Source organism: Camelus ferus, chromosome 14, assembly GCF_009834535.1.
Source record: "Camelus ferus isolate YT-003-E chromosome 14, BCGSAC_Cfer_1.0, whole genome shotgun sequence".
Classification (NCBI taxonomy): Eukaryota; Metazoa; Chordata; class Mammalia; order Artiodactyla; family Camelidae; genus Camelus; species Camelus ferus.
In genome coordinates, this window is record NC_045709.1 from 25237690 (window position 1) to 25264866 (window position 27177).

Here is a 27177-nt window from a genome sequence, read left to right on the forward strand (position 1 = left end):
GCACGTGACCGCGCTGTCACGTGACCTGGGCTTGCCTGCGACCCCGGAAGCGGAAGGCTGGCGGGGGGGCGCGGTTGGTCACCTCCCCGCACGGCCGCCCAGCCCGGCTCGGGGCATTCGGAGGGACCGCCGGGGCTGGAGCCGACGTGCGGCTCCCCGCCGCGGGCCGGGAGTGAGAGCCGAGCGCTCCCCGGCAGCCTGCCCCGCGGAAGCGAGCGGGCGTTTCCTCCCAGACGGGGATGCTCACGCGCTCCGTCGCCGGCGCCCAAGGGGGACGGAGGGGCAGGAAGGAGGGGCGTGTTGGAACGTTCCCTTCCGTGCTAGAAAGCAACGCCGAGCACAGACCTCGGAGCCACACGCAGCCGGGCTGCAGGGTGCGGGGACACCCAGCGGGGCCTCGGCCCGGACGCGGAAGGCAAAGAAAAGGGGAGCAGGGTGCCCGGAAGCCGGAGGCTCGTCGGGTTCCTTTTGTTGTCTGGGCAGAAATTTACTCTTACTGAAGAGTAGGTCGGCCGGCAACTTGTCTAGGGATGTTTTGGGGGTTTTCGTTTGCGGCTGTTCCAGCTGGGGAGGGGTCCAAACAGCAGCACCCCGCCGAGGAGAAGCGCCGTAGGGAAGGGAGTGGCACCTGCGGTCTCACCGTCAATGACTCGTTAGTGTAGGATGCCGGTCCAGCACGTGAGAATGTCACCCAGTGAAGCAGTGTTGAGGGCAGGCACAATCGGAGACTTGAAACAGGTCCATTTTCTCCTGAACATTCTGATGGTGAGAAGACAGACAACCTTGAGTACAGGGACAGAGACCTACTCGTTGTGCCTCCCAGCCTCGGAAGCCCCTTCCAGCAGAAGCTAAAAACCCCAGATGGTCGCTTTCCCAGCCTTCCTAGTGGCTGCGGAGTGAACTTGGCCAGAGTTCAGGCCATTCGGCAAAATCGGGAGCCAGCAGTTGCAGGAAAGCGAGAAGCCCAGGAACCTGGTGTTCGCGGTGATGACGGCCGCAGCGACATGGAATTTCCAGAGGCAGGGGGGAGGCCCGGCTTCCTGGCTCTTCACCGGTTTGGGGCTGTGATACGTGTCCAGCTGTTGTTCTCGTTGCTCCCTTGTACCTGCTGTCCCTGGCGTTATGCCGCATTCTCTTTGGGAATTCTGTGAGCTCGTTCTTTCAGCTTAGACCCAGCAGAGCGCATCTGTACTGTGTACAATTGTCTAAGACATGCTGTGCTTAAAATCTTCTTTTTAAAGACTGAAAGGAGTCTGGGTCAGCGAAAGAACAGGGTATTAAAAAACAGAAAATGAAAGACAGCAAAAATTCCATGATGCTACATTTTTAGAGTGTAGGAAGGTAACATGGTGGGATTTTCTCGTTTGGTTATCTTCCTGTGTGTTTGAATCCTTGTTGAGGGCCGGGTCTGGTCTATCCTGGACGGGAGGGAGGATGTGGAAACCAGACCCAGTGGAGGACTCCATGCCCCCTGAATTCCCCCGGAGACACCTTTCTAAAACAAAGCAGTGGGGGCATTAGGTGGAGAGGCCTCTCGGAGCTGCTTAGCAGAGCCAAGGAGAGAGGCCTGGGACACTGCTGTGGTAATGATGGCAGGGGTGAGTTAGAGTTTAAGGGCAGGGAAAGGGGTGACATGACTCCAGGGCTCCTACGCTGGGAGGGCGTGTTTCCCTGAAGGCTGGTGCCACCCGGAGGGGTGTTAGTATCTGAACCAGTTGAGTACCGGGGGTGGAAGCACTGGACCTGGCGGAGGTGTGGGTGCCAGAGCCCTTCCCTGGGGGTTGAGGGGGTCCCTGGGCCCTCGGTCTGTGGGGCTCGGGCAGACCTGGGCCGGCACTACACCCTGGGTCCCGTTTATCACCGGGGACCGAGGTTTTTCACTCCTCTTGCTCACTTACCTCAGAAATATTTACCTTTGGTCTATTAATGAAACGAAAGGCAGGAGAATTGTCTCTGGTAGGTGTGAAACTAGTATTACTGAATAACATGTCAGAAAAACAAAACAGTACACTTTCAAGTGAAATACACACTTAACAAGAAGAAGTGAGACTGTCATACGATACTGTGAAAACTCAGCCTCTCCTTTGGGACAGGTAGATGGCTTGTACTCCTCTTGCTGTTTAAAATGATGCCACTGAGAACATCTCGTGTACATGTTTCCTGCGCCTCTCGGATCACTTCCTTTTGATAGATTCCTTGAAATGCTTAAACCACGGTACGCTGCTTTTTAGACGCTTACAAAAAAGGAACCCTCGTAAAAAAGAACCAAAACTTCTTTCCTAGAAAGTTGATTAAATCAAGGGGTCCAAGTCATTGTGGCGCGTGAACTTGTGTGGTCTCAGTCACACTCACCAGCCGCCATCTGTAACCCTGGGTCTGGGGCTGTGGCTCAGGTCTGAGTGTGTCTGGGACACGAGAGGTGGTGAACCAGAGACACCCGCTCACCTCGCTGACGTGGGCCGGGGCCTGGAGGCCTGGAGGGAGCAGTGGGCTGGGACCTTTGTCCTGGACGCTGCGTGGTCGTGGTCAGCATCCGTTAATCGGGGCCTCGCCTGTTCTTAACGACAGAAGTTTAGGACCAGGACGGAGACGCCAGGAGAGGCCACAGTGAACACGACTCCAGCTAGGAGCCTAAAATCAGCATCTTGCCGTCATTTTCTCCAGGTCAAGTCAGATAAAGCGCATTGTTCATTTTCTTTTTTCTTGTAACTTTTACCTTTTCAAATCAACTTTATTAAGGTCAGTTCATGAAAGAGACATACACCATTTTGATATCTTGACGAATGTGAGGTGAGAGGAAGAGCAAATGGCGCTGGTGCTGCCCAGAGAGCCCCTGAAACAGCCGGGGTCCCCGGGGAGCAGGGCTCGTGCGCCTCTCAGCCTGGCTGGGACCCGAACTCTGACCGCCCGGCTTGGCACAGGCGTCCAGGGCACCTGCACAACGTTCCAGAGGCTCAAGACTCTTGTCGGCCCCTCGCCCTAAGCTGTGGCAGCCCGTCCTTTCTGGGTGAGTACTTCCTTTTTCCTGGTGCAGCCAGTTGTAATTCTTGACGGTTTTAACTGCCTCGTGGCATTTGCCCTCAAGGGCCCTGACGCCCTTCCCCAGAACACGTTCTGTTTTACCAAATCCGTGTCCCCTGAATTGCAGCTCTTATTAAAGACCCCAAGTAAGCTTGGCCCTAGTTTTAAAAATGGGTTATTAGTTTTCTTGTTACTGAATTCTGAGTATTTTTATATATTCTGGGTACAGATGTTTTGATATGTTGTAAATAATGTTTCTCATTATGAGGCCTACCTTTTTATTTCTTAATAGTATCTTTTAAAAAGCAGCTTTAAATGAAAATCCAATTCTCAGTATTTTTTATGCTTCATGCTCTTTGTGTCATAAGAAATTCTTTGCATATCCCAACATCGTATTTTCTCCTGTTTTTTTTTTCTAGGTTTATGGTTTTAGCTTCTACAATTAGGCCTGTGATCAAATTAAATTTTGCACATGGTGTGAGGTGAGAGTCAGTGTTCATCCCTCCCATATGGATAGCTACTTGGTGAAAAGACTTTTTCTCACCCATTAAATCACCTTGGCATCCTTGCCGGAAGTGGCTCGGCCCCGTGTGCGTGGGTGTATTTGGTGCCCGGTTCCATTCAGGTGATGTGCCTCGTATTTCAGCAGCACCGCGGTGTCTTCATCACTGTAGCCTTGAGATAAACCTTGAAACTCGGTCGAGTAAGTTCTCCAACTGCTCCTGTAAAAACTGCTACGGCCTTTTGGATTTCCATATGCATTTTAGACTCAGCTTATCATTTTTTTATAAAGGAGAAGAGCCTGCTGGAACTTGGGTGGATGCAGGAGAAAAGCGACGTCTTAGCAGTGTTGGGTCTCGCGGTGACGTGCGGCAGCTCTCCACTGATCTCAGTGTTCTTCCCATTTTTTATCAATGCGTCATAGTTTTCAGTGTTTGTCATTTTGTATAGTTTGTAATCTATCTCTAGGTCGCACATTTGGGGACTCTGTTTCAGAGGGGGTTGTACTTTTAAATTTTATTTCCAGTTGTCTGCCTCTGGAACACAGAGGCGCGGTCGATCTTGTTTAGTGACCCTGCGTCTCCTGATGGTGCTGAGTTGGCTTCTTGGTTCTCGCCGTGTATTTTGAAGATCTCTTCATGTGTTCTGCCAGTGTGATCGCGTCATGTGTGAATAAAGACTTTCTTGTGTCTTCACTCCCATCTGCACGCTTTTCTTCCCTTGTGTCGTCTCCCTGCAGCGCTGAGGCCTTTAGCACATCACGGAGGAAAGGTGGTGGCGCAGGCCCCTCGCCCCGGCCTCAGGGGGGAGCTTTCTGTCTGTCACCACTAGCATAACGTTAGCTTAAATGCTTTGTAGGTGTCCTCTCTCGGGTCAAGGAAGGTCCCTTCTCTCTGGTTTGCTCAGAGTTGCTTTTAAAATGAACAACGGGTGCTGAATTTCATCAGAGGCTTCTTAATGTATTGAGGTGATTATATGTTTCTCCTTTCTTCTTTTCTTTGCTAGATTTTCAAATGTTAAACCAATCCTGTGTTCTTGAGGAAAACTTAACTTGGTTTTGGTATATTATTATTAGTTTTTGTATATGTATATTTTTTATTGAAGTATAGTCGGTTTATAATGTCAGTCTCTGGTTTACAGCACAATAGCTCAGTCATGCACATACGCACATACTCGGTTTCATATTCGTTTCCAGGCTTGGTATATTACTGATTTTCGATGTTGTTGGATTCACATTGCTAAGACCTGGTTACAGGATACTGGTCTGTATTTTTTTTGTGGTAGTTTTGGCTGATGTTTGCGTCAGGGTAACGCTGGACTCGTGATACTGGATGTGAGGTAGTCCGCCCTCTGTTTCTGAACGTCTGTGTCAGAAACCACTACGCAGAATTCACCAGTAGTGCCTCTGGCCCCGGACCTCCCTGTGTGGGATTTACAATTGCAGGCTCAGTTTCTCAATAGAGAGCTATTTATGTTTTCTATTTCTTCTTGTTTTCCATTTTGATAATTTGTGAAGTTTGTGGCACTTGACTGTGATCTAAGCTGTAGGATTTATTGGCATAAACTGACTCAGCGGTTCCCGCTGTGGGGCCTGCCATCGCGCCCTCTCCTGACGCTGGTGAGTCTCCTCGCCCCCCTTCGTCTCACTAGCAGTTTGCCAGTTTTGTCGCTCTTCTCAAATAAACAGCTTCTGGTTTTGCTGATTTCTGTTTCTTTGATTTCTACTTTTACCTTTATTATTTCCCTCCATCTGTTTACTTTGGATTTAAATTGCACTTTTTCTAGCTTTTTGAGGTGGAGGCTTAGATCACTGCATTTAAAACGGCCATCTTTTCAAATGCAAGCATCTGGAGCCGTAAGGACCTACGCACTTCTTCTGCTACGCTGTTTTCCTGTTCATTGAATTCAAAACACTTTCTAATTTTCCTTGTGATTTTTCTTGGCCTCAGAGGTTGTTTATTTAAAAGTGGGTTATTTATATTATCTGTGTTAGAATTACTGGGTCACTTACTTAGAAGTGTATTGCTTAATTTCCAGACATTTAGTGATTTACCAGTTACCTGCTACATCTCTACTGTCCTTGTGATCGGAAGCCAGGGTCTGTGCAGCTCAGTCCTCTTAAGCGCGGGAGGCGTGTTTCGCGACCCCTGTGTGCTTCCCTCGGTGCGTGTTGCGGGCGCCGGGCCCACTCTCTGTAGTCAGTGGTGGGTGAGGGCCCCGCCTGCCCGTTCCCCTGTCTGCATGTCACCCGGGGAACAGTGCTGAGACCTGCGACCGCGGCTCTAGGCTGGTCGGCTTCTCCTGACGCTCTTTTCGTCTCTCCCAGTCTTGCGTCACGTGTTTTGAAGCCCTGTGACGAGGGCTCTGCGCATTTAGGGTTGGATCTGAGGAATCCCTCTTTCATCTTCATGAGTGTCCCCCTCACCTCTGCAGACACTCCTTGTCCTTAGGTCCGTGTGACACTAACGCAGCCACTGCAGCTTTCTGAGCGTGTGATTTCTTACAATTAGTTTTCACAGTAAATCTTTTCTCATCTTTTCCTTTAAACCCATCTGTATTTTCACATGTGGAATGCCTTCCTTGGAGACAGTGTATACCTGGGTCTTAATTTTCCATCCAGTGTTTAATCATTTGATTTCTGTCCTTTACTCCCACTCCCCCGCTTTCCTGCCCGCTTCTGGCAGACTTTAAGATTTATCTATACGAATGCGGTCCTTCCTCCCCAAGAAAGGCCCTGCATGTCCAGGTGCTGGCGTCTGGCACACTGTAACCATGTGTGGTACTGGGGTCCATACCTTCGTATTAACTCAGAATCGCCCCACGGCTCCCTGGCGTTAACTGTCTCCTTTTGAAAGATAAGAAAACCCAGGCTTAGAGAAGGTAACTTTCTTAAGGGTGTCCAGGTAGTGACCGAGCCAGGCTCTGACCCCTGGGCCATCTGACCTCAAAGCTCCAGCCCCTAACCTTTTCTGTCTGCTGACTCTGGACACCGTGTCCACTTCAAGATGCGACACTGTCCACACTTGATTAGCAGTTGACCTTGATTCTTACGTCTGATCTTGATAATAGGGACCCAAGAACCCCCCTCAGCTCTCTACCTACATCCACACCTGTCTACGCACTGACCCCTGCCTGTGCAAGAAGAGATACACGTGCACACACACCAGTACTCACACACGCAAACACCCGCATAAGCACGTGCACACACCAGTACCATGTACCCCACTAGCCAAGGGGCCCAGGGGCACGGTACCGCCGACCACTGACTCTAGGGAGAGCCTGAAGACACTGCCGCCTGTGGCGAAGATGAATCACTTTCCCGTAAAGTGTCGTTGAAAAGTGATGAGGACCGTGCAGCGGTGACTGCGTGCGGCTCACAGAGCAAGAGATGTTTCCTGTGGCTCTTTGCAGAAAGTTGTACAACCCTGCCCTGGACATGAAGAGAGAGAAAAGAACTTTAAAATTTGGACCAGTGCCCTCAGAATTTCAAGAAGATACTGTAGCCAAAAAAAACCAAGAGAAAACATGACAGTCTCCTGTTAAAGTCGGGTGATCAGAAAACGGAATGACAGCCTGACACAGGCTGCTGGCTGCTAGAAGAGCTGACCAGGACCGGAGGGGCCGCGGGGGCCGCGGGCTCTCCTGCAGGCTCTCCTGGCCTGTTTGCTTCCTCTGAAGGAAAGTAGGAGCAGGAGCGTGGGAGGGAAGGTGCACTGGAGGAAGCGAGTGAGAACACCCCCGAAGTGCAACAGGAGGGGTCACGCGTCTCGGGGCGGGGGGGTGTTCCGCCGAGTCCCGTCGGGACAGAGGAAAGTGGGCCCACACGCAGTCGGGAAAGACAGAAACCCGGAACTAGGTTTCAGAATTGTCTTGGGGGGAGAAAAGCAAGTTAGTTACAAAACGGCCTCAGCCTTGGGCACTGGAAACGCGAGGACCGCGAGGGAGGACTGCAGAGCCCCGGGGAGAGACTTCGAACCTAGAATTTTACTGCAGCCAGACTGCTGAGCGCAGACGCAAACATAAAGGCGTAGGTCAGACAAGCAGGGATTCAGCACGTTTTCCTCCCGTGCGCTCTTGCTGAAAAAGTCATTTCAGGGTCACTGCGGGCAGAGCAGGGAAGGGCAGGCTGGGTTTGAGCAGGAGCGGGCAGAGCGGGAGGGAGAGGCGCCCGGGCCGCAGCCGGGCGCGGGTCAGGCGGAGGGTCTTAGGAGAAGGTCTTTGGGAAGAAATCAGATTGGAGCAGTTCAGTGGAATCACTGATCTTAGACAGAGGCATTTGTTTCTTCTGTCAACAGCAGGAGATTAAAGTTGTTTTTAAAATTTGTATTTAAAAATGTTCAGGGAAGACGAGCCGCACAAGGATGCACAGCCCGGCTGTGAAGCTCGTTAAAACACGTGTTTTCGGCATCTGGGCCGCGCTGTCCAGAGGCAGGCTTCACCTCCGGGCTGCGCACACCCTGTGGTCCCAGGCGAGTCAGCAAGGAACCACCAGTGCCATTTCTGAGTTTCTGACTTTCAGACAAAACACGCAGAGTTTCATTAGTAATGTGAACGCATAAATTATAATCTGACAAGAGCTGTCAAACTGGAAGGAGGAGGGAGTTGTGGGGGAAAGTATGGGCCTTGACTTCCTCATTTTCACCGAAGGAGGTCAATAATCTTGAGAAACAGTAAATTCATGGGCCGAGAAAATGGAGGTTTCAATCCATGCAGAGGTGAATCTAAAGGAACTGAGAGTGACCAGCTGACCGGGTTGGGGTGCGGCTTCTCTGGGGGAGGGGCCGGGCGCTGCAGCGCAGGGGACATGGGGCCATTTTGGTTATTTATTTTAACAACTTGTGGTTAGTTTTATTTATAAACGTGACAAAAACTCAGCAGCACAGAAGGGCATGTGATGAAGCCTCCCTCAGCCCTGTTCCCAGCCATCGGAAGTCCACCCTGGAGGGGCAGCTGTGGTTACACACGCGTGTGCGCACGCGCGCACACGCACTGGCAGTGCTGGGCACCTGACACCAGCTGCCCCCTGCTCTCCCATGTCCTGAGGGTCTCCAGGGGTCGTGATGCTCGATCTCTCTCTGGGAGAGCCTGGGGCAGCACCACACTCGCTGGGACCGCGTCACCCAACCAGGCCTGTCACCGCACGTCGGGCATCTCCCACGTGCGCTGTCGCAGCCCTGAAGTCACCCGCACGAGCACGGTGTGTCGCGGGGCACCGCCTGCAGGTGGACTCCGGTGGCTCAATGACAATGGGCGTCTTCAAATGCTACACTCACAAGTTTATGTGAGACCACTGTCCCGTGTCACGACTGGTCCACGTCCCCAGAGCCCCCCCTGTCTGACCCCTGTGCTCTGCGAGCCCCGTGCTCTGCATCCTCGGGAGTCCAAAACCCTGTGTCCTGCCCCTGCGACCTGGTCTCCCTCCTCTCCATCCCGAGCCCTATCTGCCGACCCCTGGACCTGCCATCTTTGTCAGTCAAACCCCCATCTCCTTCCCGACAAACAGGATTCCTCTTCTGGGCAGCGCGGGACCCGGGCCAAGCCCATCGGAGGGTCACTTCTCCCCTCGCTGCCCTGGAGGTGTTGGCCAGCAGAGCAACAGCTCCTCCACGTCCGTGGTCACCCGGAACCTGGCCCCAGGGCCCTGCCCTCCCTGCAGCTGGCACGCAGGGCCGCCCCGCACACTCAGCCCTCCACCAGACGGATGCCCGCCCGTGCCCCGTCCCCCTGGCAGTGCCGCTCCTCCCGTCCACGTCTCCTTCCTGGACCCTGCGGGCGGGCTGCACTCACCGGGCCATTTCCGCTGCTCTGGCGGCAAACAGGAGCACAGCCAGTCGGCCGTCTTGCACTTCTGTGCACTCGAAATACGTGGTGGTATTTCTACCCCCAGATTTGCCAGTTTTTCAACTCTTCCCTGTGTCGTCTCATTGTTCTTAGGAAAGCGGATCTTCATTCATCAGACGTCTTTCCATCAAACAAAACATGCCTCGTGTTTTCTTCTATTTATGGTTTCGTTTTTCACACGTAAATTTTTGACACCTTGGAACTTATTTTAGTGTAAAAAATTAGTGTAATCTAACTTTGCTTTTCTCAAGCTGGTAACGCGAGTTTTTCCAACACGCCTTGCTGCGGAGCCTCCCTTTCCGACAACGCCCCACCCCCGGCCGCGTACCTGGTCTCCTCCAGGACCCCATTCTGCCCAGGTCACCTGTGTGCTATCCCCAGAGGTTTACAGCAGCCCGTGGCTATTCTTGCCCATTTGCTTTTGTATTTTAACTTCAGAGTCCTCTTGTCTGTGTTTCAAAGTCTGGGGTGGGGGGCGGTGGCAGCTCAGCACGCCGCAAGGGCAAAGCAGAACGGACTGTGCCTTTCACGTACTCAGGGTTTCTTCCTGTTTCTAAGTCATTCAAAAAATATTTTTTGTATATTTTGTTACTATGTATTTCATCAATTTTTTGTTGCCACTGGAAAAGTGACCCATTACATTTTGAATCTTCTGTTACTTTTATGTCATTAAAAACATACTGAATTCTTTTTTTCGGTCATAGCTTTCAGTTGCTTCTCCTGGATTTTCTGGGCACACGATCACTATCTGTAAATAATTTCCCTTCTTCCTTTCAGTTTAACAGCCTTTTGTCGTAAATGCCTCACCCCTTCCGGTCACTTCCTCTTCTCTGCTTGTTTTACCACGTTACCCTTTAACCATGTAAACCAGTAAACGAAGCTGATACGCAGGGACGGACAGAAACGTGGGGTCAGAGGCCGGTCTGCCGAGGTCCTGCGGGTGGGGCTTTGTGGCGAGGAGCACAGGAAGGGTGTCTGCCCTGCTTCTGTCTGCTGTCCTGGGGGCAGTGCGAGGGGCTGAAGGGTTAGCACTTGGCATGCCACAGTTTTATCAATGTAAGTTTAAGGCCAATTAAACTAATTTTATTCAGAGTAAGTCTACATTAAATTACAATATTAACACTCTAGAGACAATGAACTTAAAAGTATAGGAAGTAGAAATCTATTTGGTCTTTTATCGGCCATGTATTATAGAACTCACAAACGAAAATTTACAAATATAGAAATAATGATACTTAAAGAGTGAGGATTTTCAAATGGAAACGCATAAGGTGTCATATTTTAAACACGCATGTTTCAAAAAGGGAGAACCTTTTAATAATTTAGCACAAAAATCAAATTATATAAACTTGGTATATTCCAGAAAATATTGCTTTCAACACTTACACCATGATCAAAATTCCTTTGGTAGCTTTTAATCAAAATGAAACATGCTCTTCTGTAAAATATAAAGTACTTTAAATGTTATCACAAAAGTTCTTTGTTACAGTTGCCACGCAATCACGCCATTGCCCAGCCTCACCTGCGCACACACAACAGGAAGCCAGGGGCCAAGAGCCCTCTTGGCCTCCCGACAGAAGCAGCCCTGCTTCACAACATCAGGGGACTGACTGTTCACAGCGGCTCCAGCAGGGAGGAGCCCCCACCCTGCCGGGACGGTGACAGCGAAACCAAACTTTATTGCCGCAATCATACAAATACTGCGATTAGAGAACAATCAAGCAGCAGTTACCCCAATGCAAAAAACAGGGTCTGCCAGACCCAATCTTAGAACGGCAAACAGACTCCCTGCCCCCAAGCCCGCAACAGAAAACCCACAAGTAACGCAGCGGGAAGCAGCCGCTGCCAGGGTCCCCTCGGCACTTCAGAGATCTCACTGAGGAACCTCGTCATGCAAAACCAGGCGTCCAAGAGAAAACTTTGTGAAAGTAAGTGAAACAGACAGACGCTAGTTTTAGGCTGCATAATCGGTCAGCCGGTTTTTAATGCCGGCTGCTGCTTCCTAACGTTCACCAGCCGGGGTCTCGTCTTCAGTCTGAGTGCTGACAAGCTAAGACAGCACGTCTGCAGGGACTTGTCATCTGTGCGGCTAAAGGACGCAGCGGGGAGAGTCTGTAAACTGTGCATTCATGATCACACACAAAAACACACCAGACTTTCAGCTTTTTGCCATAAGAACACCACCGTACAAAGGAGCCCTTTTAACCAACGTCTTGTCCAACCTCAGTCACTCTGCTTAACACCTAAAAGAACAAGAGGAGGAAGTGGAGGGGAAGGTGCCCGTGCCGTCTGCAAACCCTCAAGCCCGTGAGGCCCCCAGGAGCCGCCCTCTCCTCCAGTCCAAAGCATCCCTGCTGCTCAGCCCCAGAAAGTCCGGAAACAGCATTTCTGCCCTGAAGATACATTCCAGTGTCTCACGGAGGAGACAGCCGTGAGCCTCAGGCCACGTAGTGGTACTGGTTCGGGCTGTCTTTGTCTCTCTCCATGTAGTCTCTGTCTATGAGAGATTCAATTCTCTTTTTCAAATCTCCAGGCTGGAAGACAAAAACAGACAGTGGCATTGATAGTGACATCACACGGTGTATGACAGCAGCGCCGCATTTACAAACTCGAGGGAAAAAACATGTCACGCACCCGGTGTGGGGCCATCATCACACACAGGCATGACACACGTCAGCCTGTATGTATGTATGGAAATTACTCACACGACATGGTGATCAAAGGGCTTCCACACGAACGCATGCCTGAGCAGGGCCTCCCGCGGGACGTGGCGCAGGTGAGAGGGGCACACGGCCTGGCAGACCCCACCCGGCGACACGGGAGCGCGCGTGTCTGGGAGGGAATCTGAGCGCGTCTCCCCGCGTGCTGCACCACACTGCCATCCGTTTAGCACACATGCCCTGTTTACACAGCATGATGACCACAGGCCTGGGCCTAGCCCTGCTAGAAGCGAGTCTGAATCCACGCGTCCACACACGTCTGCGGGGAGACAGTGCCCCCTTCCGCCCGGGCCCCTGTCAGCGCAGAATAGGTGCCGCGGGGGCCGCACGGCTAACTCGATCAGTCTGCTGCCTAACTGCTGAGTCTCTCTCATTGCAAAGGGCAAAACCAACACCCGCCCGCTGCTGGTCGGAGAGGAGGGCCAGTTGCATGACCAGGGGCTGCGTGGAGCTCCATGCAACACTCGTCACCTCGGGGGGACAGGAGCTCCCGCCAGCTCCCCACAGTGCCCACTCTCTGGTCCCCGACTTGAGGAGCTGGTGTCGGAGCATGCCCCCCCCAGAAGCATGAGCGGGGGCTCGGGGGTGACGGCCCGGCCCCCGATGGTGCCCAGTCTGAGTGCCGACCTTACCTGGCCCCACAGGCGGCCAGAACGCCACTGCCTGGGAACCGCACCCCCGTCAGTTTTGGGGCAACTTCCTTACACAGCAGCCGCAGGAAACATCAGCGAGGCAGGAAAAGCTCTGTGGCCAGTAAATCGGCTGTTCGTGCACTCCCTGCGCGGCACCGGCCTCCCTCCCGAAGACCCAGCAGAGACAGACACGACCATCCAGTGTCCAGTGTCCAGTGCTCTACAACTAATCAAGCCACACACTCACCTTCACAGGGAATTTCAGCTGATTGTACAGTTCAGAAACCAGGAGATTGTGCCCCAGAGTCTTTCTCATCTTCATTATCCTGACGATGGCTGCGTCGACCTGGTACTGCCGGTCCTGGAACACCCGCTCCGTGGTGCTGACCTGCTCCTCCACCTGCGTGACAGGAGGGTGGGGCTGGGTAGGGCTCAGGGCCAGTTATCTCCCCCGTGGAGTCTTAACGGGAAACTTCTGATGAAACATAGGCCAAACTGTGGACGAGCCCTGTTCTGTTACGCAGTCTTATTTGTTCTAGTAGAAACTGATTGATTTCAGCACCAAAACTGGAAAAAGGATTTAAAAAGCTACTGAAAAAAGAAGCTGCAAACGCCCTACATAAACCGCACATAATCTCGATTAAACCTGGGGCTCAGGGATGAGAACAGCCGTCAACTTTGCTCCAGAAACCCCAGCTCTGCACAGGGCACCTGCGCCACACTGGGCTCACCACCAGGCTCCGAGCGCAGCGCCACGGGCCTGGTCATCCTGGCAGGCGCGGCGAAGGCGGGACAGAGCGGAAAACCGGTGCTCGATTTAGAACAAACTCTAGCCTGTAGGGAGTCAGTAACGTGACATGGAGCTGTTCTCAGAAGCAAGCGGGAAACCCTGGTAACAGCCTTCGGTCGGCAGCCTGACAGGGCTGCAGAGCCCAGCGGGCGGCAGGCGTGTTCGTGGCGAGAGGCGGGGACCTGAGCTCGCGTCCTATTTTCAGAGGGACCCACGACCCGAAAGGGCTGCCGTCCCTGCACCACAGAGAGGATCAGGAAGAGGAGGGGTCTGGCAGCTCTGCCACTTTTCAAACGTGCTCCAGAGGCCCCGGTTGGGCAGCAGTGGGGCAGACGCACTGTCACTACCTGCCGGTGCGCTGCGAAATCCAAATCCAAGAGAATCAACTGAAGAACTAACAAAGCCGGTGGGAGTCCTGCGAGCTGGTCGACACAAGGTGAAACACGAAGACGAGCAGGTGGAAAGAGAAGACACCCCCCCCCCCATGCCGGCACTTCTCTGGCTTTTCCTGCTTTTCCAGATCCTGCTCAGGTCTGACCAGCCTCACGTGACCTCCTGGGGCCTGAGTGGCTGGGCGCCCCCTGGGGAGAAGGCCCCATCATCACTGTGACCTCAACTGTGACGAGACTGCATGTGTGGTCCCAGCACCCGCCTGCTGGATGAGACTGGAAAGCCACTTGGGACAGAGACCGAGCCTTTACTGGGAGAGGCTGAATTCTCAGTGCTTCACCCAGACCGTGGCAGGTGCCTAGCAGGTATCTGTTAAACTAATATGATGTGCAAGACTCACAGCAAAAAGGAAACTGCGAGGAAGAGAAGGGACTCATCCGTACTCACGTACACACACACACACAAAGAATCAGAAGATTCAGTGTAAAAAGATGAAAACTGCAGGTGAATTCAATGTGCTCTGAATGAGAAGCATCCATGTTCTGGTTTGGAGGGGCAAAGACACAAAAATTATTCTCAAGTTCACTAAGAGAATAAATTTACAGGAACAAGCATATTAAAACACTTTTGGTGCTGCCATACACAAAAATAAACTCAAAATGGATTAAAGACCTAAACATAAGATAAGACACAATAAACCTCCTAGAAAAAAAATAGGCAAGACATTACCGAACATAAATCTCAGCAATGCTCTCCTAGGGCAGTCTACCTGATAAACAAATAAAAGCAAGAATAAACAAATGGGACCTAATGAAACTTACAAGCTTCTGCACAGCAAAGGACACCATAAGCAAAACAAAATGACAACCTACAGAATGGGAGAAAGTTTTTGCAAATGAAACCAACAAAGGCTTGATCTCCAGAATATATAAGCAGCTCATACGACTTAATAAGAAAAAAACAAACAACCCAATCCAAAAATGGGCAGAAGACCTTAACAAGCAATTCTCCAAGGAAGAAATGCAAATGATCAGTAGGCACACGAAACAATGCTCAATATCACTAATTATCAGAGAAATGCAAATCAAAACTACAATGAGATATGACCTCACACCAGTCAGAATGGCCATCATTTGAAAGTTCACAAATGACAGATGCTGGAGAGGGTGTGGAGAAAAGGGAACCCTCCTACCCTGCTGGTGGGAATGCAATTTGGTGCAGCCACTGTGGAAAACAGTATGGAGATTCCTCAAAAGACTAGGAATAGACTTACCATGTGACCCAGGAATCCTGCTCCGGGGCATATATCCAGAAGGAACCCTACTTCAGGATGACACCTGCACCCCAATGTTCATAGCAGCACTATTTACAATAGCCAAGACATGGAAACAGCCTAAATGTCCATTGACAGATGACTGGATAAAGAAGCTGTGGTATATTTATACAATGGAATACTACTCAGCCATAAAAACCGACAACATAACGCCATTTGCAGCAACACAGATGTCCCTGGAGAATGTCATTCTAAGTGAAGTAAGCCAGAAAGAGAAAGAAAAATACTATATGAGATCGCTCATATGTGGAATCTAAAAAAAAAAAAAAAAAAAAGACAAGTGAACTTAAACATAAAACAGAAACAGACTCACATACATAGAATACAGACTTGTGGTTGTCAGGGGGGAGGGGGGTGGGAAGGGACAGACTGGGAGTTTGAAATTTGTAGATGCTGACAGGTATATATAGAACAGATAAACAAGATTATACTGTACAGCACAGGGAAATGAATACAAGATCTTGTGGTAGCTCACAGCCAAAAAGAATACGACTATGAATATATGTATGTTCACGTGTGACTGAAAAATTGTGCTGTACGCCAGAAATTGACACAGCATTGTAAACTGACTATAACTCAAAAAAAAAGAGAGAGAGACTTTTGGTGCTGGCCAAGAACAGATGGAGAACTTAGAGAGCAGAGGTGAGAAGCAGGCCCACAGAATGCAAACCTGGTTGTCGGGATGGTGTTTTCAGCTCAGTTTTTAAAGCAGGGAGGGTGGCTAGAATGCTTTCTGATACTAAAATGGTTTCTACGTTGCTCAGAGAAATATTTAAATGTATAAGCTGCTAGAAAAAGAGAGGCAGCTATTTTTAAAAATTTGGGTTAGAGGAAGGTCTTTCTTGGGATGGCCCCAAAGTCAGAAACCGTACAGGAAAAGACTGTTTTCCACTATGTTTGTATGGGAAAAACCCCCTCAAAGGGACAAAAATCATCCGTCACAAATGACAAGGGGCCCATCCCCTCAATCCAAGAACACTGTCAAGTCAGAGGGGGCAGCACGACACAGGGACCAGAGACTCGACCAGCAGTCACTTCGGGGGAGGAAAACACAAAGGGCCGACTGCTGAGAGCAAGACCTCGGGGCCAAGACGCAGAGGGAAACACTCCCATCTCCGGCTCACGCCCAGGGCAGGGTTACGCCGTGTTGGAACCACGGAGAACTAAGGACCAGCGAGGTGGCCTGATCTGTACAAGCTACTGAATGGCATGCAGATGCTCGAAGGAGCCAAACAAAGTCACCCCCAAATGGCAACAACTGTTTCTGAGCTGGTGACAAGGGAGGCGGGCAGGTCAGAACACCCGTGAGGCCAAGAGCGCAGACACAGTCTGTGAGCCAGCGATTCCAGGGCCCGGGGTTCACTGTCAGGAGACCACTAAGCAGGCACAGGAGCGTCCAAACGGGACGGAGCAGAACCGTTTCTGGAAATGGAAACGCCCTACTGCCTTTCAGCGAGGGAGGGCGCTGCCAGGCTCTGCAGTGAGCGCCAGAGTCCCGGGAGCAAGTCACACGTCCATTACTCTGATGGTTAACTCCAGGTCCTGACGAGGAAAGAGCCCCAGGAGAGACAGGAACAGCTTACAAAACGGTACAATCAGGGCACGCGGTGACCCCGTCACACGTGACACCATGGACGAGAGCCGCCCAGGTGCAGACAAGTGGCGGGAGAGGCTGCCGCTGGAGGAGGGGGACAGCCCCGCTCTGGGGTGACAGCTCCACCACTCACACCCTTCCGTCACTCTGGCCTAAGCTCCCAACAGTAAGACAGACAGAACAAAGCACACATGGGTTTACACCTTTAACGGGCGCGTCCAGTTTCTAAGAAAGCTGTACCAATTCACACATCAAAACAGAAAAACAGAAAAGGATGCCTGTTTTCTCATATTCTTGCCAACTCTGGTCATTATCAAACTTGTAAACGTTTCCCGCACTGACAGATGGAAACTGAAACATTAATCTAAGTTGAATCAAGCTACCGAGGAGAGCAAACGCCTCCCACGCGCTCACCAGGCTTCTGGGCTTCTTTTCGCCTACACCGAGTGCGCTTTCCGACCGGGCTCCGCTGAGCGCGAGCACGTGCGGGAGGTGAAGCCGGTACCCTGTGCTGCCGCGGGTCTGACAGCACTGCGGACACCGCCGCAGCCGGACGAGAGCTGCCCGGCCCCGGCTGACCTGGCCTCCCCTGCCTGCACGCACGGGGCAGCGGGCCCCACCTGCTCTGGAGGCGGGACCAGGGCACGCCTGCCCCCACCTGGACGTCTGACCGCAGCCCCGAGCTTCCGGGCTCCTGCGTCAGGAAGGGCCCAAGGGCAGCGGCCCAGAGCCCTGGACACGGGCCACCTGAGACTCGGATCGAAGCTGCAGACGCCCCACCTGGACTCGATCGCAGATTGACGCCGGGGCCCACCCTGCCCAGGACCCTGCCTGAGGCGCGCCGTGCACGACGGTTTGAGAATGACACGCTTGCTGCCCCGTGAGACTCTGACCAGGAAGAGCCGAGTCATCACATGTCTCTGTGAAGGGAATCAGGGGCTGTGAGACGCTCTTCTTCCTGAAACTCCTCCCTACTGTGAGTGTAAAGCTAGCGGAAGTCACGCTGCCGCGAGTGCCCTCGTGCGTGCTCTGCAGTCGGTACGTAAGGGGACCAACATCAGCGGCCCCCTGGGGGCTCCTGTGCTTCAGAGAACGGTCATACATACGGTTTCCTTCATCTGAATCTGGTTGATCTTTATGCGAAACAACTTGTGCTTGAAATCTCCATTAAAAATGAACCTGTCTCCGTCTTCCACCTCCTTCCCTTTGGGACTTTTGATCAGCACTCGTGCTTTGCCACAGGCCAGGGACTGCAGCGTCCTCCGCAGCTCACCGTCCTCTGGGAGGGAGGGAACGTGGGATTGGGTCAGCGCGAAGGCTGGCGCACCACCCCGAGCGGCCACCCTCTCAAGCCAGCCCAGCAGAGGCCAGTCTGCGTCCTGCCTGACGCTTGGGGTCTTCGTACCTATGCCCGTGGCCACTTTGATGTCTTCAAAGCTGAATCCGTCCCCCTCGTTGAACATGAGAAGCACCAGTGTCTGGAAGAGCGACACCTGGAACTCCTTCTTCCCCTTGAAGAGAACGGGCGTGTCACGGGGGGCTCTGTCTGCAAAGCTTCAAGGGGCTGCTGTTTGCTCTCAAGCTTTGTGTGGGGGTCGTGGTGAGAAATTACTGATCACACACCCATAAGAAGAAACTAAGTTACTAATTATACATGAATAAAACGATTCAGAGTGCGTCTATTCTCTTGAGTATTTTTAGAAGTAGCAAGAAAGCTCTTGTTTACTGGCGCCATTTTCCCAACAGCACCCGCCTCCTCTGTACCTGTGGTGCAGGTGGTACCGTCACAGCATTTAAGACCGCCCCCCCCCGGAGGAGACTAGGACTGGCTGAGGCTCAGACGATGCTCAGCGTTTTCCACCAATGAAGTGTGTTTAGATTAAGGTCCAGCCGCCTCCTTGGACGTGATGGTCCCACACACTGAAGTGCTCTGCCTGGCAGCTCAAGCGAACCCACGCCCACCCACCACGCCCTGCTGATGCGCCTGCAGGGACGCCGCGGGGGCCACGAGGGCAAAGCGGGCGGGGACCTGGAGCCTCCAGGACAGGGCCGAGGAACTGACCTCTCCCAGGACCTTCCAGGGCAGCGTGCAGTGTGCGTGGTTTACGTGCACAGCCCTGCACAACAGCACACAACAAAGTGTGCGCGTGTAATTTAAGTGTAATTGTTCATGTGCACGTAGAATTTATATGAAAATGTAAAGCTAAGGAAGTGTAACAGCAGAACAGTAATTTTCTAATTTTTTGGCTTAGTGGACATCATTGAATTTTGCTTATAAAACTGAACTGAAATACATCTCATTAAGACTAACTCCCAGAACTGGAGCCGCTGCAGCAAGGCAGTTGACCTCGGAGGTTCTGTGACACGGCATCAAACTGCCCGTCCGGCCATCGGTGGGAGCTGCCGTTCCCTCTGTTTTCACTTGGTCTTCACCCAGGTGTGAGCCACAAAGGGGCATTCTGCTGCCCGTCAACCTGCGGCCCTGGGGCGGCCCCCGCGGACACCGAGGCTGCGGTCTGGCCTCTGAGAGTCACCTCTTTGCACCTCGCCCCTTCAGTCGGGGGGCTCTTCCCGGCTCTCGACTGTTACTGGCCGCGGCAGCCACCCTTCAGCGGTTTGATTTCACTGGCCTTTGAAAAGCCACTCTTGAATTGCGCTGAGTAATCTTTTCCTTTGTCTCCAGAGTTCAATCACTATTAAAAAAATTCTATCAATGTTCTATGAAGAATAAAAAGAAAACGAAATAGACAAAGAGCTTACTTCTTTAAACTCTGCTTTTAACACAGCGTGCCCCAACGTAGTTTGCCACTGAAGTTTGCGACCACTGTGCTTCCCAAGGTAAAATGCCTTGAACACTTCTTGAAGTTTAACCATCTGACAAGTAGAGGAAAACAACACATTTAATTATGCTAAACGCCTTTAATCGAAAGAACTGCATAACTGCGTACTGTCCAGCTTACAAAGTTTTACAACATTCCACAGCTAAATGAAAAGTCAGCTCCACGTTGTGACAGCTGCCCCAACCTGCTCCCGGGCCTCGTGGGGCCATGAGGATGGCACCTGCCCGAGGATGGGACCTGGCGTTTTCGGGAGGCCTTCTTACACCGTCCAGAGTCTGCTGGTCCCAGGCTGTGACCTCCCTTCTCAGCCTGAGCCCGGCTCCCCCGCCTCCCCTGGCCTCTCACGTCCCTCTACTCTGCACCAGGAGGGCCAATGGTCAGTGCTGCCCAGCCCCAAGGGCTCCCCCCAGGCTCCATCTGGTGAGATGGTTACTCTCAACAGCACGCCAGGCCGCAGCCCCACTCCTGCTCCTGGCATCTGGGACACTCAGGGTAGGAGGTCCCCATCTGTCTGGCGCCCACACCTTCTGAGTCTTCTGGTTTGTCTTCCCACCCACCCCACACGCTGGAGCTGGGGCCCTGCACTCCAGCCGGCCCCCTCCTGCTCCACTCTGCTCCTTCCCTCGCGGTTCTGGGGTGAAGAGTCCGAGTCTCCATGGCTGGCCGGGGGCCCCGTGCCCGTCCGCCCCTGCTGCACCTTCTTGCCTCGCCCCGCCCCGATCCAGGGCAAAAAGCAGTCACTTCGAAACGCTGCTTTTCAGAGACTAAAGGACCATTTCCAGTTTTGACTGACTGTGTTGACTTGAAAGCTTCTTAAAAGAGAACACGCCTGCTGGGCGGGCAGTGACCAGGCTGCAGTGCCTCAGTGGCGCGGGCGCTGCAGGGAGGGGCAGGCGTGCGGCACCTACCTCGGGAGTCAGGTGCACGTCCATGGGTGTGTAGGTCGGCCAGTACCCCATCGTGAGGATGTTAACTGTCAGCTCCATGGAGCCCGGCTCGCTCTGATTCTGCATGTACTGAAAACACAGAAAACGGGGCAAAATGAGGACTTTAGACTATCACCAGAAATAATTAATCCGTTAAAAAGCACACTGTGTAGTTTTCAAAGGACAGTTTAACATGTGTTTTTATTTACTTTAGTCCCCAGAACACGTCTCACTGAAGCCACACACTCTGTTCTAAGGTCACTGGAAATGTTTTCTTCTTCTCTGGTTTTGTATCAAATAAGGTACCATTAAACTCATTTAAATCAAGTTTTTGGTACACACTTTGGGGGATTATTTTTCCTTCTCATTTTGAATTTAGGTCGTGTGAATGTGTTAGACAGCAGTGGTGAACCTTCTGAGGACGAGGACTTCACATCATTCACATACGTACACGATCGACTTCATTAGTTCACATAACTTAAAGCAGGATTTTTACAGAAAGCTGCTTTACTGAGACCAACACGACTTGCCTGCTTGAAGTGAACCATGATGTCCTTGGAGAGTTCCATGTCCTTGAACATGCCCTCCAGCTTGCTGGTGAAGGCGGCCCCGCACTCTGCACACAGGGGGGCGAGGTCACGACGGTCACGTGTCATGGGGGTCACCCGGCCCAGCGCCCCCGCTCCACTGGCTTACCGTGCTTTAGTTTCGACAGCATAGATTTTTCAGCATCGACGGAGGCACTTTTTCCAACAAGGAGTCTTTTCGCCAAATCTTTCTTATAAAATGCTTCAAAGACATCTTTACCTATTTACAGGCAAGTGAGAAAGACGAAAGCTGTGACAGGAACACGCGGATGCCCGCCCGAGACCCCAGGGGCGCCCGCTCTGAGGCAGCGCTCTGACGCGGCCGCTGCAGCCGGAGCCCAGAGCCCGCAGGTGTGCTGCGCACGGACTCCTGCATGAACCGGGCTGGGGTGGCCCTACTTCCAGGCAGACACGGGGGGCGGGGCCCAGCTGCCGCTGGGGGCGTGGCCATGCAGGGGCGGGGGGGGGGGGTGCCGTTAACAGGACGGGGTCTGGGGGGAGCCCGTCTCACCGTGAATGAACCTGAAGATGATCATGATCTTGTCCAGGATCCTCTCCAGCTCCTCGTCTGTGGCCTCCTTGTTACCCGCTCTCAGTTTTGAGTCAACATGCTTTGCTGTGAGTGTAAATTATTAGAAAACACGCATTCATTACACGACACACTGTCTAAACGGAAAAAGGACACCTTCAATGTCTACACGCACAAGCTGAGCAGGAACGCTCCGGAGTCTTCCCAAAATGACGTTCTTAAACAACAAAAAGGCAAACACCTGATCTTTCTCAGACACGGACTCTCAAGCCACCTGGGACCAAACAGTCTGCCCGCGCGCTGGGGTCCCAGCTCACTCCTGCTCCAGACACCGGAGTGCCCCACCTTCGGGATGCGCCGACACCCGGGTGACAAGGCAGGACAGGAGCAGTCCTCCCGGGGCCTCTTGTTTCTGAGACCACACAAGCCAGCCACAGCCTGGCTGACGGGAGGGAGAAGCCAAGCTCCTGAGAGTTTAAACTCGCATCTTGAGAGAAGGCACAGCCCACAACATGGGACGGAGGCCAAGTCTGCTGCCTGGCGCTTTTCGCCCGTTGCTGCTCTTATTAGACTTTTCTTTATAACCCTCTAGCATGAAATGTTCTGCCCACACACCCAAGCTGACGCTTGCAGAGGAGCCCACGTGCCCCCCAACGTCCTCAGTAGCCCCCCCAGAGCCCAGCTCTGCACACAGTCTCACCTTCCCCTGCCCCCTGCGAATCTGAACGAAACCAATTTACCAGGAAAATTCCATGAATCCTGAAATATGCTTTGACATGATCATTAAATAATTCTATAAAGTGATAACTGTTTCATTTTAGAATACGCTGCCTACTGGGGTGCCATTCAGTTTTACTCCACGTTAATACCGCCCCGAGGACTCAAGGACAGGGACTGAACAGCACCTCATGTCAGACACCAGTTAGACTGACAGCCCCCTCGTAACACAGAGACCTTCAGATGCAGCGGCCTTCTCAGTCCTCCCTCTGAGCAGAAGCCGCTTGTAATCAAGACAGAGGCTCGGGGCTCCTCTTCACAAATGCAGCTCTGGGGCTGCCAGCACTGCCAGTGCGACGGTCACACTTACTGTCCCTTCCTCCTCCCAGACGCCAAGCTTTCCTCTGCACAAACCCTCCACCATGTCCTCCCTCAAGGAAACACGGCGTGCTCACGCCAGTACCTAATGTGTATGCCCACACACACGTGCACACGTGTGTACACAGTTCTCTGAAAACGTGGTCCCCTGAAGGGGGCATGTTCCCTCCCCTCCCCACAAGGCGCTTGAACTTTAGTGAACAGTCTGCTGGAGCTCGTTCCACGCCCCATTAAGGAAACACGTGGAGAAGCGCTCCTACCGATCAGCTCTGCAGGCTTGTTTGGCCTCTTGTTGATAAACGCCTCGAAGGACTCCTTCATCAGGCTGATGAACTTCTCGTTCCTCTGGAAGCACACGTCTATCACGTGGTCCACTCTGTCCTTGAAGTCCAGGAGGTCCTGCACCATGTCTTTATCTTTTTCGGGATTGATAACAATTGTTGTCCCAAAAGTCTGCAGAAACAAACCAAGCCCAAGTCACCAACAGGTCTGTGACACAACACAGTTTTTCTCCTCCTGTTAAACAACCGCGATCGTTTAACACAACTTAGTTACTGCTGGTATTAAATACTACATAATTTCAGAAGTTTCACAGCGTCAGTCCACACTCTGAAAATTAAGCGGCTATACACCCAATGCTCTAGGGCCACAAGGCTGCTCCCGGCAGAGTTTATAAATACCCGGGAAACGTCTGCTGCTTTTAAAGAACTTTCACGTATAAACTCCATGGAAATCAATTCCCTTAACTGGACACACCTATGTTGACTTCTGACTATAGTCTCTTTCTCCTTCACTTCCAGCCCAGAAGAGCCTGGTTTTTAGCCTGTATTTTTGCTTCAAAGATGTTGTGTGAACACGCTAAGTCTATGTGTGACAACAGCGGGTGGCTGTGTGGTGACGCAAACCATCAGCCGAAGAGGCGCTGAACACACACACGTGCTGCTCATCGTGACAGGCGTCACACACGCGCACGGAGGCAGATTACTGGGGAAAAGGCACAGGTGAAAGGGCGTCAGTCTCTTCTGGGGAGGACGCTGCACGACCGGCAGGGGTGGGCACCCTGTGCCCACGCTGACCGGGCCGTAAATAAGATGTGAACTGAGAAGGGTCAGCTCTCTTCCAAGCAGGGCGCACTTGCTGAATGTAATCTGCTGTCACAGCGTGAGTGCGTGGCGTTGACGGACACTCAGGGGTGTTCACATCACTCAATTTTCTACCCGGACTGGAAACTGCAGAGGTGGATTCCTGTGCTCAGCAACGTGCCTGCTGTCGGGACGACGGCCAGCAAAGCCCTACAGCTCCACTGGCCGTCTCCACCGTAAAGCTCCAGGGCTGAGTCGGTCACGCCTTCCGCTCAGCACTTGTGTGGCGCGCACACAAGCTCTCCACGTGCAGGACATGCAGATGGACGTGCGACTCCAGGGCACCAGTGGGGGGGGGGGCGTGCGTGCGTGTACAAGCTCTCCACATGCAGACGGACATGCAACTCCAGGCCTGATCATTCTCATTGTCTTTTTCCCTCAACTGAATTTCTCTTGTGATCATCAGACTCAGAAGTAGCAGAGACAGTGCAGGGCGCCTCTGACTCGGTGCCTGCCGTCCCCCAGGGGAGCAGTGGGGAAGGCTTCCCCAACAGCATCACAACCCGCCTTCTCCAGAACGCCAACAGTTTACGATCATGCATCCGTATGTGTCCCCACGCGGGCTTGTGTCCCTCACGCTCAGCACCACGAGGACCCCTCCTGCTGCCTTTTCATGACTGCACGCGCGTGCACACACAGAAGCATGGAAGCACACACGTGAGGAATAAATCCTAGATTCCTAGGAAATGAGCAGCACACGCACCGACCTGACACCAAAACGCGTAATAGTTCCCACTGCGCAAACGTGAGGTCACATCTAAACAGCAGTTCACAAAAGCGACTCCTTTTTGAAAACCACGATTGTAGAATTAAGCTAGTACTTACAGCATTTTCCCACCTGGATGGTGTTCATCCCTAAGAACACGTGTGCACAAGTGACCGGAGGGAGACGGAGGCCTACCGCGCACTGGCCGCCCGCGGTGAGGCCCAGCCCTATCCCCGCTGCGGCGGATGAGCACGCACCTTGATGTAGTCGCTCCAGTGCTGCAGCAGCACCTGCTGGCCGCCCCGCACACGGCTGAACAGCTGGTACATCTGGGTGAGGTCGGGCACTCTGTTCTCGTCAAGCAGATGGTCCAGCCCTAAGATCACAGCAAACATCAGTGCGCCCCAGTGGGGACAGGAGAGCCTGAGACACCATCTCAGGGGGTCCCACCTTCCTGTGCCCACTGGGACACGTGCTCCTTACTCCCCATGTCACTAAAGCCCCCTCATTTCACCAAAGCAGCAGTGGTCCGAACACTGCCACCAGTGCTGACCTGGGAGGGTCACAACCCCAGTCTCTTCCGCCCTGGTCTGTCAGTCAGGCAGTATATTGTCAAGGGTGAGTGAGCAAATCTAACCTTTCAGCTGATGAATTTCATCCACATACTAATAAACCGTGGGAGGAGAACATTCACTGTTTGCCAGATATTCTGAAGTACTGAACATAGCATTGTAAAAAACTTTTACCGTTCCAACTATTGAATTTTTACAAAGATTTTGTAAAACCTGTACCGCCATCAGAAGGCCTGCACGGAGGCATTTCTATGTTAACTATGGGGAGGAGCTATGTCAGAGCAGAGAAGCTGGGAGCTACTCGTGGGCTCTGCCGTCCGACTCTCCGCAGAGTGAGCACAACGTCCACACGTCCAAGATGTGCACACACACAGCAGCTGGACCCACAGCCAGGGCTCCAGACGCTGGTTATTTCTGTTACGTTTTGATCTACTGACATAAGAACTTTTTGTTTTACAATTTATCTACTGAAACCCTACATAACAACTTAACAATTCAAAAGTTACACCTCGTAATTTTTTAAACACCTCTAATAAAATTTAGACTAGCTCTTACACATATATAATTTTCCATTTTCTTATAACAATTTCGCTTATCCAAATATGCACTGAAACAACTTATCCAAATTTCTACCATTCTCTTGAAGTCCTTCTTACTTCCAAAGCAACTCCTTTTTTAAAAACACCTCATATGAATTTGGGGTGCATTTGTTGTAGGTGGACAGCAAATTAAGGCCCCACCAGCTGTGTGGGTCTCCGGGGGTGTAAGCAGGAATACACCAAGATTCGCACCCTGGTTCTCGCCTTAGTAGGAGTTGATCTGAGGCACCAGTGTGCTGTTCTGGGCCTTGGTTTCCTTGTGAAATGGGGGTTAACGATTCCACAGGGCTGTCCCAGGACTAGAAGACCTTCACACAAAGTGCAGCAGATGCTCAGGAATGCTACTTCTCTCCCCTTTTGGCTTATGCTGGATTCACTTGGGAGCCCCACACGTAAGTGTCTCACTAGAGACAACACGAAACCAGACCATTTAGGACTCTCCCAAATCAGACTTTCAAGTTGCCACTGCCTTGAAACAGATCCTGCAGCTCCAGTGCGATTTCCAGTGGAACACAAAACACTCGGGTCATAAAGAGCAGCATGGAGGTGTGACAAAGGCGAGCCCGCGCCCGCCGCAGGGAAGGCGGGGGTAAAGGTGTCATAGCGGCTACGGCAGCACAGCCATGCGACAGGCAGCCTCACTGCCTGGCCCTGCGACTCGGGAGCAGACCGCTGGGCCACACGGGCAGCACCGCAGCCTGCGCTCCTCGGTGTGCCGGCTGCCGGGGCATCAGGACACAGGCCTGTCCTCCAACTCAGTCAGACCCCACAGCCGGCCGTCTGCCTGACGCTGAGTGGCACGAAGGGCGTGGAGACTCCACAGCTCATCCCCCCACACGTCCACACCTGCAAGGCCCCCAAGGGTGACCCGGGCATTGGCGCTCGTGCAGGACACCGCGGTGCAGGACGGGGACCGTATGAGCACGGCTGCCAGCTGTCTGCTCGAGGGTCTCAGCCTGGATTTTCACGTGATTTTAGCGTTAACCCCACGCCTTTTGCTGTTTCTCTCAGTTTCCCCTCAGGGCTAACGTCACAGTTCTCGAGTGGCCGTCCTGTTGGCACCACGAGCGCCCTGGCGTTGTCCACAACGCATCCCAGCCTGCTCAGTGAACCGCAGGTGGGCGGCCAGTGCAAGGGGCCGGGCTGGGGGCCTACCTTTCTGCAGGATGGCCGTTAGGTGCTCCCCCAGCAGCTGTTTCTCCACACAGGCTATCAGCGGTTTCCTATGGAAGGGAAGGGATGGTGTCGGCTGTGGAAGGCGGGACAGCCGTCCACGCAGACACCCCGGGGCCCCAGCACTCTGCACGTGGACAATCATCACGGTCACTGACGCAGACTCGGAAGTCCTTCCAGAAACAA

At 52.6% G+C, this 27177-nt stretch overlaps 2 protein-coding genes across 2 annotated transcripts in view; one reads left to right on the top strand and one right to left on the bottom strand.

Annotated features, from left to right (window-relative positions):
* The first annotated feature begins 44 nt into the window (after positions 1 to 44).
* Positions 45 to 10347, top strand: LOC106728679. Its single transcript, XM_032496590.1, has 2 exons — positions 45 to 3007; positions 3441 to 10347. The coding sequence occupies exon 2, from the start codon at positions 8417 to 8419 to the stop codon at positions 9545 to 9547; it is 1131 nt and encodes a 376-aa protein (XP_032352481.1). The 5' UTR covers positions 45 to 3007; positions 3441 to 8416; the 3' UTR covers positions 9548 to 10347.
* Positions 10348 to 10424: 77 nt separating this feature from the next.
* CUL4A (cullin 4A) overlaps positions 10425 to 27177 on the bottom strand; it is a 36040-nt gene continuing 19287 nt past the window's right edge. The window contains exons 9-20 of the mRNA XM_032496582.1: positions 26974 to 27041; positions 24905 to 25023; positions 23060 to 23252; positions 21687 to 21791; positions 21285 to 21395; positions 21119 to 21204; positions 20571 to 20678; positions 19583 to 19696; positions 18228 to 18333; positions 17929 to 18101; positions 12963 to 13115; positions 10425 to 11897 (exon numbers count right to left, since the gene is read on the bottom strand). Of these exons, the coding sequence (XP_032352473.1) occupies positions 11802 to 11897; positions 12963 to 13115; positions 17929 to 18101; positions 18228 to 18333; positions 19583 to 19696; positions 20571 to 20678; positions 21119 to 21204; positions 21285 to 21395; positions 21687 to 21791; positions 23060 to 23252; positions 24905 to 25023; positions 26974 to 27041 (1432 nt within the window). The 3' untranslated portion in view covers positions 10425 to 11801. The remainder of the gene's footprint in view (positions 11898 to 12962; positions 13116 to 17928; positions 18102 to 18227; positions 18334 to 19582; positions 19697 to 20570; positions 20679 to 21118; positions 21205 to 21284; positions 21396 to 21686; positions 21792 to 23059; positions 23253 to 24904; positions 25024 to 26973; positions 27042 to 27177) is intronic.